The following is an 18,331-nucleotide window of genomic DNA, read 5'->3' as shown; positions in this document are numbered from 1 at the left end:
CAATCCTCGACACGCCCGTTTAATTTGGTTTTCACATAGTTTTGCACAGCTACGTCTACATCCAAGGTTAGAAATTACCTCCCAAATCTAAGCCCAGATTATTTCATTAAATATCAAATCAATATTTGACCTTACAACAAAATGCAAAATCTAATTATAAAAGGAACATTCTTACCGAGCTTCAACGAATAAATTTTATCAATCGCTGCTCCCAAGAACAGCTTCATCATTTGAGTCGAATGACTGCCGGGTGTTGTTACGGTGGTAGCAGACAGGACCTCTTGCTTTTGAAAGTATTTTCAATTTGTGCACGCGTTTACCTCAAAAATCTTCGACGAAAAACTTGAATCATTGCACTGCGTTCAGCTTAATATGTACTTCGACTCGTACGACCCATCACAATCTACGTATCACTCATCAAAATGCACATCACAATTTACTTCAAACAAATCAATTGATTTCAATGATTTAACAAACAACAGATAAGCCGAAAGCAAAAAAAAATCCACGACAAAATTCTTGACAGGAAAAAAAAATCATCGCTGATATTTTTTGAATGCACTTTTTTTTTCGTTTTTGAGTTATGGCCAATTTTGTTGAAAAATGTCCAAATGTGCCATAAAAGCCTTTTCCTTGAAAAACCATAACTCAAGAACGAAGCATCGTAGAAACAACGTTTTTTCATGAAAATCAAAGCAATTTTTCTCAGGAATCCAAAAAAATATGAAATGGAAAAAGTTTTTCACAAAATTTTTCACCGTTGAGAAAATTCATAAGGAAAAGCCGGAAAAACTATGTCCGAACTCGTGGAAAATTAAAAAAAAAATTGAGAAGGTAATTTCATAAGCTTTGATCGCTGAAATTTTTATTAAATGCACTTAATTCTCGTTCCTCAGTTATGGCAAATTTTGTAAAAAATGACCATATAATATAATACAGGGTCATTTTCACATAATTGACCATAACTCAGTAACGAGAAAAAAGCACATTCCTTTTTCTTTATGAATTTTCTCAACGGTGGAAAATTTTTTGGAAAACTTGTTCCACTTCCTTTTTTTATTTTTGATTCCTATTCCTGAGAAAATTTGCTTTCATTTTTATCATTAAAAAAAAAAAAACTTTGTTTCTACGATGCTTCGTTCTTGAGTTATGATTTTTCAAAGAAAAGGCTTTTAAGGCACATTTGGACATTTTTCAACAAAATTGGCCATAACTCAAAAACGAAAAAAAGTGCACTCCAAAAATTTCAGCGATTAAAGCTTATGAAATAACCTTCTCAAAAAATTTTTTTCGAAAATTTTCCACGAGTTCGGGCATAGTTTTTCCGGCTTTTCTTTACGAATTTTCTCAACTGTGGAAAATTTTGTGGGAAACTTTTTCCAGTCATATTTTGCACAGAAATGAGAAAATTTGCTTTCATTTTCTAGAAAAAACTTTGTTTCTACGATGCTTCGTTCTTGAGTTATGATTTTTCAAAGTAAGTAGTGTCAGGGGAAAACAAAAAAAAAATCCACAAATTCCGGGAAAATAGGCGACCCTGAATTTTCCTCAATTTTTTTTTTGTTCATATATCCATGAGCCCTGCCTGTGGAAAAAGTTTCATGAAAATCTGAGGCCCTTCGGCCCGATTTGTACGATAATAAAAAAAAATGCCCATTGTAAAACTTGTAATTGGTGAGTTATTACTAAAAAGTATATTAACACAATATTAACAAATATTACTATCCTGCTACAATATCAAAACAATAACATAATTTTCCATCATATTAAAATATGTTTTTATTTTGACATTCTTTTTGTTATTACAATGGCAAAACAAGTTATTCTTTAGTTGTTATGCCATAGAAATTTAGTTATTATTTTTGTAATTTTAACATTTATTTCAAACAAACTAATAGCAAATTTTGCCATTCAAACATTCTATTTTAATGCTAAAATTTGCCATTTATTTGCCATTTCGCTCTACACGGGATGGCCTCCACTTTAGCATCCTACGCAACATTATATAAGACTTTGTGTTAGCTGGGTACCTACTAACCATCAGTATGAATATAGCAGCCAAACCGATCACACCGTTTTTCTAAGCTCGTCCAATAATCCGAAAAGTGACTAGTCCGCCGCGAATATATCACCGAAGAAAGTCCGGTCACGTGTAAGGTCCGCCAGTCCTCCGTCGTAGTTCTGTGAACTTCTGGTGCACCACAGTAAGTAAAGTTCACGAGTTTGGTGTGAGCAAATTGTATATTTTTTCTGAAAATTCCTTCAAATATATCTTGAGGGATTTATTCAAGAAATCCATGGGTACCTTTGTTTGCGATTTCTGGAGACATTTCTTAAAGTATTCCTTTAAAAATTCTTTAACGGATTTCTTTAGGAATCCCTACAGAAGTTTCTCAAGCATATTGTTCAAAAGATAACTTTAGAAACTGTCCAGAAATTCCTAAAAAACAGTAATTTCTTCTACGAGTTTCCAAACATGTCTCCGGTAGTTTTTAGAGAATTTCTTGATACAAGCCTCCAGAGATTTCTTATTAATTTCTTCATCGATTCTTAAATAATCCTTTGGTATTTTTTTGTGAAATTTCTGGATAATCTGCTGAAAAATTCCTGGAGAAATTCTGGATGGATCATCCCAGGAGATATTTCTGATGGAACCGCAAGAGCAAATTCTAAAAAAAATTCTTGTAGGAATTTCTGCAGAAGTCAATGAAGGAATTTATTAAAGAATTTTTGGAGAAACCTTGAGAAAAAATCCTAAGAAATCCCTGTAGGCTTTGTAAAGAAATTATTAAAATAGTTTCTGAAAAACTCCATGGAAAAACTGTTGATGAAATCTCTTGCTGAAGTTCCTGAGGCAGTCCCCAAAATACTGAAGAAGTCGGGAATACCAGAAGCAATTTTTTGAGAAATTTATGAAGAAATACCTAGACATTTTTTTAGGAAACCGATCAGGTATCAGAAGGCCGGCTCCAGAGGCACGTTATCCTCCATTTGGGACATTTGTGCCATCGCCAAAATAACAGCCTATTTCATCATCTACCTGAGGGAAAAGGAAGGAAAAAGGATTTGGATGGGGATAGGGACAGGTAGGGAAATAGGAAAAATACCCTGGAAGAGGGTACTAACGCACAAGCGTACCACATGGGTTCAAACAGCGTCCTGAAAAGGGCACTGTAATAACGCATAAAGCGAAAGAGAGCCTATAGCTCTTTACCACAGCTGGTTAAGAACAACAGGATATCCTGAAGATTCAGGTTTCTGAAGTCAGTTTCACTTAATAAGTGTTTACCGAATACTCGGAAACACAGTTGCGCGAAAACTGGACAGTTACATATCAAATGATACGAAGTTCCATAATCGGATTCACAGCTATCACAGGCAAATGAATCAGCTTGCTGAATATTCGCCATGTGATAGCTGAGTCGGCAATGGCCAGTAGTATGGGACACGCTTGTATGGAAAAAATAAATCCTTGCTCCAGTCGACTTTTTGGAACCCATTTAGGTCCCATATGAACTGTACAAAATTTCAGCGCAATCGGTGAAACTATAATTTAGCGCAAGCGGTTCAAAGTTTGCATAGGATTTACTATGGGAAAAGTTACACTTTCAGATAAAAAATCCCAGAGGTCGTCCCTTGTCTCCTTAATTCAAATCGATCAATGCTTCTTGTAGAAAAATCATTTATGAAACTTATCTTCGAAGACCACATAACGATTGGATGCTTGTGGAAAAAGTTATTGATTTATTACCGATTAGTGATCCCACGAACGGCTTTTTGTTTTGTTTTATCAGCAGCACTGCTGCTGCCGTTGTTGCATGGGGTGGCGGGAGGCATCACCACCCCCAGAAACAGCAGCAGCCAAGGCAGCAGCTACAGTGCTGCTAATAAAACAAAACAAAAAGCCGTTCGTGGGATCACTAATCGGTAATAAATCAATAACTTTTTCCACAAGCATCCAATCGTTCTGTGGTCTTCGAAGGAAAGTTTCATAAATGATTTTTCTACAAAAAGCATTGATCGATTTGAATTAAGGAGACAAGGGACGACCTCTGGGGTTTTTTATCTAAAAGTGTAACTTTTCCCATAGTAAATCCTATACAAACTTTGAACCGCTTGCGCTAAATTATAGTTTCACCGATTGCGCTGAAATTTTGCACAATTCATATGGGACCCAAAAGGAATCAAAAAAGTCGACTGGAGCGGAAATTTGATGTTTGTCCCATACTAATGGCCAGTCAATGCTTTGACCAACATGCTGCAATTCTGCTTAGACAGATTAGTTAGATACTTCGCCACCCGTAGAGATGGCTCAGCACTATACAATTTGGTTTGACGACATGACTCCAAACTATTCCAATATTGTCTGTGTTGAATGACAGCCCAGGTGTGAATCTGAAGCTTAATCCAACACTTCGATATCGGAATAGCTGGCTCAGGGCCAATGAAGTCATGTGATGCTCCAGAGCGAGGTAACTCATCAGCCAATTCATTTCCAGCGATGGAAGAATGACCAGGTACCCATAGAAGGTGAACAGCGTTTGCTGAATTTAGCTCCTCGATTTGAGTTCGACAAGCGATAACTATCTTCGACCTGGAGTTGGCCGAAGCAAGTGCTTTAATAGCAGCCTGGCTATCTGAACAGAAGTATATTACTTTGCCCATTACGTGCTGCTGAAGTGCTGATTGCACTCCGCACATAAGAGCAAAGATTTCGGCCTGAAAAACGGTGCAGTGTCTACCAAGTGAGTAAGACTGATACAGCCTTAGCTCACGAGAATAAACACCAGCACCTGCTCGACCTTCGAGAAAGGAGCCATCAGTGTAACATACGATGCCGTCTGAAATACTTCTTTCCAGATAACCAGATGTCCACTCTTCCCGGGAAGGGAATTCCGTGGAAAATGTCCTATATGGAAAATTACAAGCAATTGTAAGATCACTTGGAGCAAGGACAATTTTGTCCCAATTCACTAAAAGTGGAAACAACGAGGTGTGTGTTGATGTGCGGTTCACAGGAGTTTCCTCTAGTAGACCGAGTACCCGTAACCGGTAAGTGCAAGAAAGGGCTTCTTGTTTGAGATGAATGTGTAGTGGGCAACGTCAAAGAGAACTTCTAGCGCTGCCGTAGGAGTTGAAGAGAACGCTCCAGACATCGCCATTAAGCACATCCTTTGGAGATGGCCTAATTTTGATTGGACCGTTCTCACTTCACCCTTTTGCCACCACACAAGACACCCATAAGCCAATATTGGACGAACCACAGTTGTGTAAATCCATTTGATATATGTACTTGGGTTTTAGACCCTAAGTTGTACCAAAAGTACGCCGGCATTGCCCGAAGGCCATACAAGCTTTCTTGATTTTGAACTCAATGTGAGGTGTCCAGGAAAGCTTGGAATCAAGAATGACTCCAACGTACTTTACCTGTTCAGTCACATCGATTTCAGAATCAAAGAGACGCAAAGGTCGAACGCCATTACGGTTTCGCCTTTCCGTGAAAAGAACAATAGATGTTTTACTCGGATTAACCGAAAGGCCATATTGGCGACACCAACCCTCAACTACCTGAAGGGCGTTTTGCATCAAGTCGAAAAGGGTGCTGATGCACATACCGACTAACAATGTTAGGTAGTCGTCGGCAAAACCATAAGTAGGAAAACCGCTATTATTGAGTTGCCTCAATAGCGTATCTGCTACGAGATTCCACAAAAGCGGTGATAAGACTCCCCCTTGGGGGCATCCACAAACACTCAATTTCCTAATCCCTGCTAGACGCAATGTCGAGAAGAGATATCGGTTTTGAGCATTTGGTGAATCCAATTGGAAATCATTGGAGATATACCATGACTCCGTGCGGCTTCCAATATGGCATCGAAAGGCACGTTGTCACCCTCGATATCTAAGAAAACACCCAAACAAGATTGCTTTTGAGCGAATGCTTTCTCGATATCGTAAACAACCTTGTGTAAAAGAGTCACAGTGGACTTACCAGATTGGTAGGCATGTTGGTTCACATGAAGAGGCACGTTGGCTAGATGAACATCACGGATGTGATGATCCACAATGCGTTCTAAGCATTTCAGAAGAAAAGAGGTCAAATTGATAGGTCTGAAACTCTTTGCTTCTTCATACGATGCACGACCCATTTTCGAAATAAACTTTACAGTAATATCCCGCCAGGATTTGGGAATATATACTGTAGCAAAACTGCAAACAAGTACTTTGCACATGTTTTAAATAATCAAATCCCTTCTGAAGCAAAATAGGATAAATCCCATCTGCCCAAGGAGATTTGAAAGGAGCAAAGCTATTTAGTGCCCATTCAATCGACTCTTAAGTTATGATATTCCGAGCCAAAGCTAAAGAATCATAACTACAAGAAAAGACATCAGGATCATCCGAAGATGTAATATCCACACATCCAGGGAAGTGTGTGCTGAATAAGCATTCCAGAACTTCCTTATCAGAGGAAGTCAGATCGCCATTTGGCAAACGAAGTTCGTTCACCCGGAAATCCTTAGATTTCGCAAGGATTTTGTTTAACCGACTGACTTCACTCAAGCTGGAAACATTTGTACAAAGGTTTTTCCAGCCGGATCGTTCAGCAGACCGGAGAGCTTTCCTGTAGGCATTGCGAGCCGACCTGAAAGCCTCCGAACCATCCGAACGTCGTCTGTTCCAACTCTTTCTACATTGTTTCCTGAGTTTCGCCAGATCAGAGTTCCACCAAGGGGTTCCTCTTGTGATCTTCACAGACCGTAGATGGCATGCTTCTTCAAAAGCTTCCATGATGAAGGTCGTTGTAGTATCAACGGCATCAACTAAATCACTTGGAGTGTCAATGGATGGCGAATATCCATGAAATTTGGCTGCAACCAAATCAGTATAGAGATCCCAGTTTGTTGACCGAGGATTCCTGAAACGCAATGTTTGCGAAGTAACATTTAAATGTTCAAAAAAGATGTAGCGATGGTCAGATAAAGATTCTTCATCTGACACATGCCAATTGGTCAGCTCGTGACTAATTCTGCAAGAGCAAAGCGTTATATCTAACACTTCCTCTCTAGCAGATACCATGAAGGTTGGGCGGTTGCCTATGTTAAGTAATGCAAGATCTGTACTACTTAAGTACTCCATCAAACTGGAGCCTCTCAAGTTAATGTCTGAGCTGCCCCAGATGATATGGTGAGCATTAGCATCACTGCCAACAATTAGCGGAAGGCCTTTTGAAGTGCAGTATGCGATGACTTGTTTGAAAGCATCCGTAGGGGATGGTTCATCATGCGGTAAATACACAGAACAATAGCCGTATTTCCTGTTGAGGTTTCCAACAGATACATCAATTGTGATAGCACATACATCTCTGGTGGTTAGTTCAGAGATGAGTGTAGCAACTATTGCGTTGTTGACAAGCACACAGGCTCGAGGCATGACACGCGAGTTTGCCATTTCATGTTTACTGAAAGTGGCAAACACCGGGTTCACAAGGTTTCCTAGATAGAAATTTCCCTTACGAAAGTAAGGTTTTTGTACACTGTGTAAATCGCATAATGCGAAACCATATAGGTGAAAATTTAAACTAATTAACAACATCTTCATAACCCCGTCCTTATTTAGCCTCAAGTGAAACTAAAGAAGGGCAGCTGATTGTCTCGAGAAACACAAGGTCCACTGCACCATTGCTCCGGTTAGCGCAGCAAGGGCTACATACTGTGGAGGGCGCCCTGGTACTCCACAGGCTCCGTTAGCGGTTAGGTTTTTATTAGACCCCCCTAGCCATTCATTCCTAGGCACGGTAAGCATAAAGCCGCACCACACCATGAATTAGGAGTCACCTGTTGGTGGATTCTTACCACCGGAACAGGCGGTCCGTAGTGTTATTCTTAGCCAATTGAGACAATCGCTACCGACACTACACAGCTATCTAGGCTGATCGAGAAAAGAAGTTAATATTGATGATCAACTTCATACGGACTAGAACAAGCCCAAGTTGAAGTTCCTGAGGCAGTCCCCAAAATACTGAAGAAGTCGGGAATACCAGAAGCAATTTTTTGAGAAATTTATGAAGAAATACCTAGACATTTTTTTAGGAAACCGATGGTAGAATTCCTAGAAAAAAAAAAAACAAAGAATTTTGATAGGAAATCGTTATGAATCCATAGAGAAATTATTGGAGTTATCCTTGGAGGAAATGCCTGATACACTCCTGGGGTAATACTTCCCGAGCAGAGGAGAATACCAAGTTAATAACTACGAAATCACATAACCTGTTTGTCTTGTCTTGTCTTGTTTTGTTATTATTGAATTATCAAGGCATAGCTTTTCCATAACAAATTTTGTTGGACAATCTCATTTTGTTATAATCAAGCTATTAAACAACATGTTTTGTTGAAGTACAAGTTTAGTTGTTGTTGTAGTATTGATCCACTTATCAGCAATAGCACAACAGTAACAAGTTTTGAAATTACAGCAACAATTCGACAATTATGACCTGTCCCTTTGTGTTGTTCAATTTCTGTATTCAGTTAAGAAGGAAATTTCTGAACGACTCCTTTTAAGAATTCCTTATATAATTTTCGGATAAGCACTTGGAAGTTCTGGAGGAACTTTCGATAAATCTCCGAAGAAGTCTTCAAGAGAACTCCTCGCGTAATTTTCTTAGAAATTTCGAAGGTAATTCTTCTGAGCAATTATTAAAACTCTTGGCAGAATTTTTTGAAAAACTCCTGGAGAATCTTTCGAAAAAACTCCTGGTGAAATCCTCAAAGAAATTTTCAGAGAAATCTTAAGATAAACTTCAAGATTAATGATCACAGGAAATTCTGAAGAAATCCTTGAAGGGATTCTATGCAGTATTCTGGAGGAATTTCTAGAGGATTCATTGAAAATCTATGAAAGATTTCGTAGAAGAACACCCGGAGAAATTTCTGGAAGATTCTTGGAGTCATTTTTGGAAAAGTTTATGACCAAATCTGTCGACGAATTACTAGAAGAATTTTATGACAAAGTCACTTGATAAACATATAAGGAGTTTTTGACGGAATCCTTAGAGAAATAAGTAGAGGAATTTTAGAAAAAAATATTTCGAAAAATTCTGGTGAAAGTCCTGTAGGAATCATCAGAGGAAGTGACACCGTGCGGGGGCACCAGGTTCCCGGAATACCTCCGATAGTGGCCAATATGTCCAGAAAGTGTCATAATACCTTCTAGAGTTCTTGTTATGCAAAATCACTTCCACGGAGACACCAGGTTCCCGGAGTATCTCCAAAATAGTGGCCAATATGTTCAGAAAGTCTCGAAGTGCATTCTAGAGTTCTTGTTTTGCAAAATCATGAAGAATGATATGTCGCAATACAGGGTTCAGAAAAAAATCATGAATTGGCCACTTCCCCGGGGGCATCAAGTTCCCGGAGTATCTCCGATAGTGGCCAATATATCCAGAAAGTCTCGAAATGCATTCTAGAGTTTTTGTTTTGCAAAATCATGAAGAGTGATATGTCGCAAGACAGGGTTCAGAAAAAATCATGAACTGGCCACTTCCCCGGGGGCACCAAGTTCCCGGAGTATCTCCGATAGTGGCCAATATGTCCAGAAAGTCTCAAAATACCTTCTAGAGTTCCTGTTTTGCAAAATCATGAAGATTGATATGCTGCATGTGAGGTTTAAGCTAACGTTACAATGTGGCCACCATGAGCGGTAAGGAGGTTACCCCACGACTCCCCGGAATAATTCTGGAACCATGACCGCTTCCGTAAAGTGGACTCCGGTTCTTAAAACTAGAAGGAATTTGTGATCGATTGGTGCAAAAAAATTTAAAATCCGTTGAAAAAATACTGAGAACCAGCCATTTGTATTTTGAAATTTTCGTCGAAATGGGGGTTGGCGACGTCGGAGCCCGTAGCGTGGGCAGATCATCTTTTTAGGTTGCGTTGCGGTGAAAGATCTACCAAACCGAAATCTAGTGTCGTCCTTTTTTCAATTTTGGAATATGTGTTTTGGTAATTCAAGGAGTTATAGTATTAAATATTAAATTTTAGTCCTTGCTACTGGTGTTTTGGTGACTTCCCGTTTTTGAATAAAACTAAGTTTACCAACTTTACTTTGCATATAGTTAAAAACCTCACCATCTGAGGCTAAACACAATGCAAAGGAAATCAAATTGGGTTTGGAATCCATTATATACTAACTCTTCAAAGACTAGAAAGAAAGTGCTAGTACGCAAGGAGCATACTACAATCTTTATTACTGAACTCATGGTATTGCTACTAATTTTAAATCCCGGGCTCTAAACTTCTTACTGGGGAGAATTTAGCGGTAAACAAGGATGATGCTAGCTTTCCGATGCATGGCCAATTATCGGTGCTCTTGTTTTGTTTTCTATAAGAAAGAAATTTCTAAGAAAACAAAACAAAAACTGTATTAAAATCGATACTTTATTACCCTTCAATGGCAATTGAGTAATGCGACATGCACTACACTAAGGATACAGGTAATGTCACAATAGATCTAAAAACTGGTCGTATTGACAGACCCGAACAGTAATAAAAAAAAAATATGTGGTGTTAAAAGGGATATGTTGCATAAATTCACGGGAATAAATAAATAAATAAATTATTTAATTGATTAATTAATAATATAAACAAAATAAGAAAAATACATAAAATAAAATTATACAACTCTGTGAAACAACTGTGAATGTGAATTTGATGGAAACAGCTAAAGCTACAACCCAAACGGTGTGCCCCATTTCCAAATGTTCTGAGCATTACAAAAGGGATCACCTCCCATCGCGCAAAAATTATCATCCACCTACACCTCCTCCCACTTTGTCGCGTACCTTCACGTAGCAGCAAAGTGCAACCTACCTTTCCCACCATTATTATTCAGTAGAACCACAACTCAGTCAAAAGTGTCACACCGCAAATCAAAAAACAAATCGCGACGCTCAAAATGATCCAATTTCCAATCCACCCATCCGAACCCCATACTTGCAGGTCAATCTTTTATAAATGAAGGTATAAATAGGGTTTTGTGCGGCAAAATCAGTTGTATGACATCGATACGTCAGCAAGGTGAGTACTTTTGATTTGAGCTATTGATTTTTCTTATTTTTGCTCTGGGCCGCACAAACCACCCACCCTCACCTGGTCGCGAACCACAACTTTTTGTACTTAGAATCCCAATAACATTCCATTGATGTCACGCTGCCATGTCGTCATTTCTTCACATGGATCCCATTGTCGGTATCCGTATCACCCAGATAGGTGTTTGCTCTCGCACGGTTGAAGGTGTTGTGTTGATGGGTAATTGTCTCATGTTCACGTAGCCACTAATTTGTATTAAGTGTGATTATTTGTTTTGATTGGAAATTGAACGGATTGAGTGAGTATGGTTGCTTAAACGCAAAAGATTAAATATTATTCTTTTCCAAATCTTACAAACATGATCCGACCTCACACTAACTAAAAGTGGGCGCATTATTAAAATGTAGGAACATACATATTGTCTAGTGGTTGGGATATCTGGCTCAAAGGACCATACAGTCTGGCGAAGACCAGTGCTTGAGCCTAGCTATTCAGCACTGTATTTGGAGGAAGTGCTAGTGCAGAACCCGTAGATTCCGGGAAGGTAAGCCCAGTTACCTGGGTTAGTGGATTAGTGTCAGACCCTGTAAGCCAGCCGCAAACCCACAGGCAGGGAAAAGTAAATAAGAGAAGAATGCGAAACTATATCAATGGTCACGAAAAGGAACTTTAAATTGAAAGCTCGGTACGTGGAACTGTGGACCTCTTAACCCCATTGAGAGCTTCTGCCGAGACAACCAGTAATCGTATGTATAAGATGTTGCATAAGATGATAAAATGGAAGCCACATCCCAACTAACATTTTGATGACCAATTAGTCTTGTAGAGGTTTTGACAACCGGCAAAAAACCTTAGAGCTTTGATTTGGATTTATTAAAGGTTTAAAGAGCATCTTCTAGTCTTTTTGACAAAAAAAACTTACTTGGGATGTGTACATTGCGAATTAGAATAACGTTATTTTCTATTTGCCTTCATAAGCCTAGCAGTGGCACGGTAAAGGCTGGGTATGCTGCGCAATTCAGATCCCATTGCGATCCACTAACCTCTGCCCAGCAACTCCTATCCCTACCTCCTCGCGGTACCGGCCGGAAACTATGAGCAACCTTAGGGAAGATCGGGTAACCAACCCCAGTGGGAACTTTGGTCGTAGGCTGACAGGGAAGGAGGCAAACCTGAGCGTCTGTTCTCCAAGAGGAGCGGCTCACAACAGCGTCTGATCCCCATGTTAGGGGCGGCTGATCTACGTCCGAGCGCCAGGGAAGGACTCTAAGCTCAACTGTGCACTATGATCCTCCGGAAAGTAGGGGGTTCGTGTCAGGCCCTACGAGCCAGCCGTAAAAAACCATTGTAACGGAAAATCAGCAACAGAATAATATGAACCAAGACCAACGGCAACGACCCCAGCGAACAAAAAGGACTTGCGATTGGAAACTCGGTAAGTGGAACTGCCGATCTCTCAACTTCATTGGGAGCACCCGCATACTCGTCGATCTACTGAAGGACCGCGGGTTCGGCATCGTAGCGCTGCAGGAGGACAGGGTTCATGGTGCGAACGTTTAGAGGTAATCATACCATGTACCAGAGCTGCGGCAACACACGCGAGCTGGGAACAGCTTTCATCGTGATGGGTGATATTTATGCAGAGGCGCGTGATCGGTTGGTGGCTGATCGACGAAAGAATGTGCAGGTTGAAGATAAAGGGCCGATTCTTCAACTTCAGCATAATAAACGTGCACAGCCCACACTCCGGAAGCACTGTTGATGACAAGGACGCATTTTAAGCGCACCTCGAACGCGAGTACGATTGCTGCCCAAGCCACAACGGCAAGATCAAAGGAGATTTAAACGCTCAGGTAGACCAGGAGGCGGAATTCAGACCGACGATTGGTAAGTTCAGCGCACACCAGCAAACGAACGAAAACGGCCTACGACTCATTGATTTCGCCGCCTCCAAAAATATGGCCATGCGTAGCACCTTTTTCCAACACAGCCTCCCTTATCGTTACACCTGGAGATCACCACAGCAAACGGAATCTCAAATCGACCACGTTCTGATTGACGGACGGCACTTCTCCGACGTCAGGACCTATGTGGCGCCAACATCGACTCCGACCACTATCTAGTGATGGTCAAACTGCGCCCAAAACTCTCCGTCATCAACAATGTACGGTACCGGCGACCGCCACGGTACAACCTTGAGTGACTGAAACAACCGGATGTCGCCTCAGCATATGCGCAGAATCTCGAGGCCGCGTTACCAGACGAGGGCGAGCTCGATGAGGCCCCTCTAGAGGACTGCTGGAGTACAGTGAAAGCAGCCATCAACGACGCAGCCGAGAGCACCATCGGGTACGTGGAACGGAATCGACGGAACGAATGGTTCGACGAAGAGTGCAGAACGGTTTTGGAGGAGAAGAACGCAGCGAGGGCGGTAATGCTGCAGCAAGGGACCCGACAGAACGTGGACCGTTATAAACAGAAGCGGAAACAGCAGACCCACCTCTTTCGGGAGAAAAAGCGCCGCCTGGAAGAAGCGGAGTGTGAAGAAATGGATCAGCTGTGCCGTTCCCAAGAAACACGGAAGTCCTATCAGAAGCTCAACGCATCCCGCAACGGCTTCGTGTCACGAGCCAAAATATGCAGGGATAAAGACGGAGGCCTCTTGACGGACGGACGTGAGGTGATCGAAAGGTGGAAGCAGCACTTCGATCAGCACTTGAACGGCGTGGAGAACATAGACACGGGAATCCACGGCAGCGGAGGAAACGACGACGCCAGTGCAGCGGAGGACGGAAATGAACCAACTCCCACGCTGAGGGAAGTTAAGGATGCCATTCACCAGCTCAAAACCAACGCAACAGCTGGTAAGGATGGTATCGCAGCTGAACTCATCAAGATGGGCCCAGAAAAGTTGGCCACCTGTCTGCATCGGCTGATAGTCAGGATCTTGGAAACCGAATAGCTACCGGAGGAGTGAAAGGAAGGGATAATCTGCCCCATTCACAAGAAAGGCGACCATTTGGAATGTGAGAACTTCAGGGCGATCACTATTTTGAATGCTGCCTACAAAGTGCTATCCCAGATCATCTTCCGTCGTCTGTCACCTAAAACGAATGAGTTCGTGTGAAGTTATCAAGCCGGCTTCATCGACGGCCGGTCGACAACGGACTAGATCTTTACCGAATGGCAAATCCTCCAGAAATGCCGTGAATACCAGGTCCCAACGCATCACCTGTTCATCGACTTCAAAGCGGCATACGACAGTATCGACCGCGCAGAGCTATGGAGTGGAGAATCATGGACGAAAACGGCCTTCCTGGGAAGCTGACTAGACTGATTAAAGCAACGATGGGCGGTGTTAAAAACTGCGTAAGGGTTTCGGGTGAACTCTCCAGTTCATTCGAATCTCGCAGGGGACTGCGACAAGATGATGGACTCTCATGTCTACTCTTCAACATCGCTCTGGAAGGTGTGATGCGACGAGTCGGGCTCAACAGCCAGGGAACGATTTTCACAAAATCCGGACAATTTGTGTGCTTTGCGGACGACATGGACATTATTGCCAGAACATTTGGAACGGTGGCAGAGCCTTACACCCACCTGAAACGCGAAGCAGCAAAGGTCGGACTGGTGGTGAATGCCTCAAAACAAAGTACTTGCTGGTAGGCGGAACCGAACACGACCGGATCCGTCTGGGTAGTAATGTTACGATAGACGGGGATACTTTCGAGGTGGTTGAGGAATTCGTCTACCTCGGATCCTTACTGATGGCTGACAACAGCGTGAGCCGTGAAATTCGGAGGCACATCATCAGCGGAAGTTGGGCCTACTACGGGCTCCAGAAGAAACTGCGGTCGAAAAAGATTCACCCTCGCACCAAATGCACCATGTACAAAACGCTTATAAGACCGGTGGTCCTCTACGGGCACGAGACATGGACCATGCTCGAGGAGGACCTGCAAGCACTCGGAGTTTTCGAGCGACGCGTGCTAAGGACGATCTTCGGCGGTGTGCAGGAGAACGTCGTGTGGCGGAGAAGGATGAATCACGAGCTCGCTGCACTTTACGGCGAACCCAGCATCCAGAAGGTGACCAAAGCCGGAAGGATACGGTGGGCAGGACATGTTACAAGAATGCCGGACAACAACCCTGCAAAGCTGGTGTTTGCTACTGATCCGGTAGGCACAAGAAGGCGTGGAGCACAGAGAGCACGATGGGCGGACCAGGTGGAGCGAGACCTGGCGAGCATTGGGCGCGACCGAGGATGGAGAGCGGCAGCCACAAACCGAGTATTGTGGCATACTATTGTTGATTATGTCTTGTCTTAAATGTGATGTTGAACAAATAAATGTATGTAATGTATGATATTTTTTATGTGCATGCCAAATTTAAGTCGTTATAACTTGAAATGACTGCAAAACGTGGTTTCTGCTGATAAGGCATAGTGCAGAGGTATTAGAAAAATCTTCACAACTATCTTGCACATCCCTAGATACGATCAATTGCTACTTTCGACTCCAGTGCTCTTGCAAAATATCCTAGAGGGTTATGGTCTTCAGCAAAGTTATCTAGAATGATTGGTGCTACACTTTTATGTCTTTTGCTTTGATCTAGGTCTGGTGAAACTTATCTAGATAAGTTTTATCTTTAAATACGACGCTCTAGTGTTCTCGGTATGTATCCTAGAGGGTTTGAGTCTGCAGTATTACTGGTACTACATTCTTACGTATTTGGCTTTGATCTGGATCTGCTGAAACTGATCTAGATCAATTTTATCTTTCAATACGATGCTTTGGTGTTCTCGATATGCATTATAGAGCGTCGGAATCTTCGGCAAAGTGCTTTGGATTTGTTGATACTACATTCATACGTCTTCAGTTTTGATCTAGCTGAAACTGATCTAGATATTTTTTATCTTTCAATAGGACGCTCTAGTGTTCTCAATATTCATCCTAGAGGATTGGTATCTCCGGTTTTGCTCTAGATATACTTTAACTGATCTCGATCAGTTGTATCTTCTGATATGATTATGTAGTGTTCTAGATATGCCTCTTGAAAGAAGTTTTTGGAGAAGTGTCTTGGATTTATTGGTACCACATTTACAAGCCTTCGATTAAGATTTACATTGACTGTAACTGTTCTAGACATTTTTTTTCTTTTTGTACACCTTTAGTTTTGGTTAGATCTACTGTAACTGATCTAGATCAGTTTTTTCTCTCGATATACAGGGGATGGCCAAAATGTTTGGGATAGGCAACTTTTTTTTCTCTCACAAAAAGGTTCAACATGCTATAACTTTTCATAGAGCGCATCAAAAAATCTCAAGTTTTGACTGTTTGTCAACCTATTATATGTGCATCATTGGTACAAATTTGGGCTCGATTGATTAATATTTCGCAAAGTTAGAACCGTTCGGGTAAAACACTATTTTTTAGACAACTCATTTTTGAGCTGTCATATCTCGGAAACCAGTGATCCGAATTGAATGAAATTTTGAACATACACTAACAATATGCAAATGCGTTAAAAACTATTAAAACATAGGCACTTTTTAAACGTTGAAAAAGTTATCATGGATTGACACTTTTTGGATTTTTCTCGAAAAAATGTATTTTTTTTACATCAATGCCAATAAATTTTAGTGTTGATATCCAAAGATATTCCACTTCTGTTCTCAAATTTTCTCTAATCAGATATATTAGAGCCTATTTAAATTGAAGGAAGAACACATTCAATAATTTCTGTGTGGTATTGTAAATTTGACTTATTTTCCTCTATATGGGTAAAAATTTCAACCCGGTATAACTTAATTCGTCGTGAGAAAATATTACATTTTATAACGTCGTATTAAGTATCAATATATTGTTGATAAACGTTAAAAAATCATTCAATTCGGTTCACTGGTTTCCGAGATATGACAGTTCAAAAATTAGTTGTCTAAAAAATAGTGCTTTACCCGAACGGTTCTAACTTCGCGAAAAATTAATCAATCGAGCCCAAATTTGTACCAATGACGCACATATAATAGGTTGACAAACAGTCAACATTTTAGATTTTTTGATGCACTCTATGAAAAGTTACAGCATGTTGAATTTTTCTGTGAGAGAAAAAAAGTTGCGTATCCCACACATTTTGGCCATCCCCTGTACCTCTCCAGAGCTCTAGATATGCATCTTATTGGAAGGCAGTTATTGCTAAAGTGTTTGATTTAGTTGGTACTACATTCGTAGGTCTTCGGTTCTGATCTTGATCTGTTTTAAGTGACCTAGATCAGTTTTAGCTTACTCTAGAGCTCTGGATATGCATTTTGGAGGGTTACAGTTTTCTGAAAAGTGCACACTTAAAAATTCTGAAATTTGCACGAGACAAAAACATCAAAGAACGTAAACATTTCCAAGACTAAATCACGAATTGGACTCAATTTTACGCGCATCATGTAAGTCCTGTTTGGTTGCGTGAGATGTCAACAAATCCACTTCACCAGAAACGTAGAATCAGTATCATATTCATCTGCCACCTTCTAACTCGGTGAAATAGTCGTGAGGTAAGTGATGTGGCTCACAACCAGTAGATCCTGAGTTCGAATCCAGGCATGTCAATTTTTTACTTTTATGTGTTTTATCTACCAGATCGGTTCTAGCGATTGCTAGACGCTAAGAAAATATAAGTCCTGGAAGACGTAAGTTTACATGTTTTGACCTCTAAAATTGTGTCTTTGAAGACGCTCGTATAACATATGTCAGGTACAGGACACCTAAAATTACATGATTTTTTCTAGGTGTGTTGTTTTTGACTGAAATATCTCGAAAAGTATTCAAAATGCGGTACCTTTTCTCACTTCAAACATATGTTAGTTGAGTCAAGTGTTTTACATCGACCAAATGTACAAAATTTCATTTAATTCGGTTCACTTTATCCTGAGACAACGCGGGTTAAATAACGAAGTCAAATAAGAAAAAAAAACTAGCAGTGCTCTAACTTCGAGTTGAGTTAACTGATCAAGCTAAAAATTGTACCAATTACTGCTAACTAGTAAATAAACTAACAGTTAAAACGAATATTTGCTGAGTTTTATAAAAAGTTTTGCATTTTATAAAAAGTACATGTTGAAAATTTACTATAGCTAATAATTAAAATTTGCAAGTAATTTATTATTAGGAGATATTCTGGAAATTGTGATATTTTTTATTTACTGGAACTAGAACTCTGGTTCTCTTCGCTAAAAGCTGGCGCCTAACCATCGT

The 18,331-nt window shown here is 40.7% G+C and overlaps 1 protein-coding gene across 7 annotated transcripts in view; it reads left to right on the top strand.

The window, feature by feature from the left end:
- LOC109422319 (glycine receptor subunit alpha-4) overlaps positions 1 to 18,331 on the top strand; it is a 155,968-nt gene that overhangs the window by 127,839 nt on the left and 9,798 nt on the right. For 6 of the 7 annotated variants that reach the window (XM_062860264.1, XM_062860263.1, XM_062860258.1 and 3 more), the window contains one exon: positions 10,998 to 11,075. The exons of the other annotated variant lie outside the window; for it this stretch is intronic. In XM_062860264.1, coding sequence (XP_062716248.1) covers positions 10,998 to 11,075 — 78 coding nt within the window. The remainder of the gene's footprint in view (positions 1 to 10,997; positions 11,076 to 18,331) is intronic. 7 annotated transcript variants of the gene reach the window in all.

The sequence above is a fragment of the Aedes albopictus genome, chromosome 3 (assembly GCF_035046485.1).
Source record: "Aedes albopictus strain Foshan chromosome 3, AalbF5, whole genome shotgun sequence".
Taxonomy (NCBI): Eukaryota; Metazoa; Arthropoda; class Insecta; order Diptera; family Culicidae; genus Aedes; species Aedes albopictus.
This window is presented reverse-complemented; position numbering and strand designations above follow the sequence as displayed.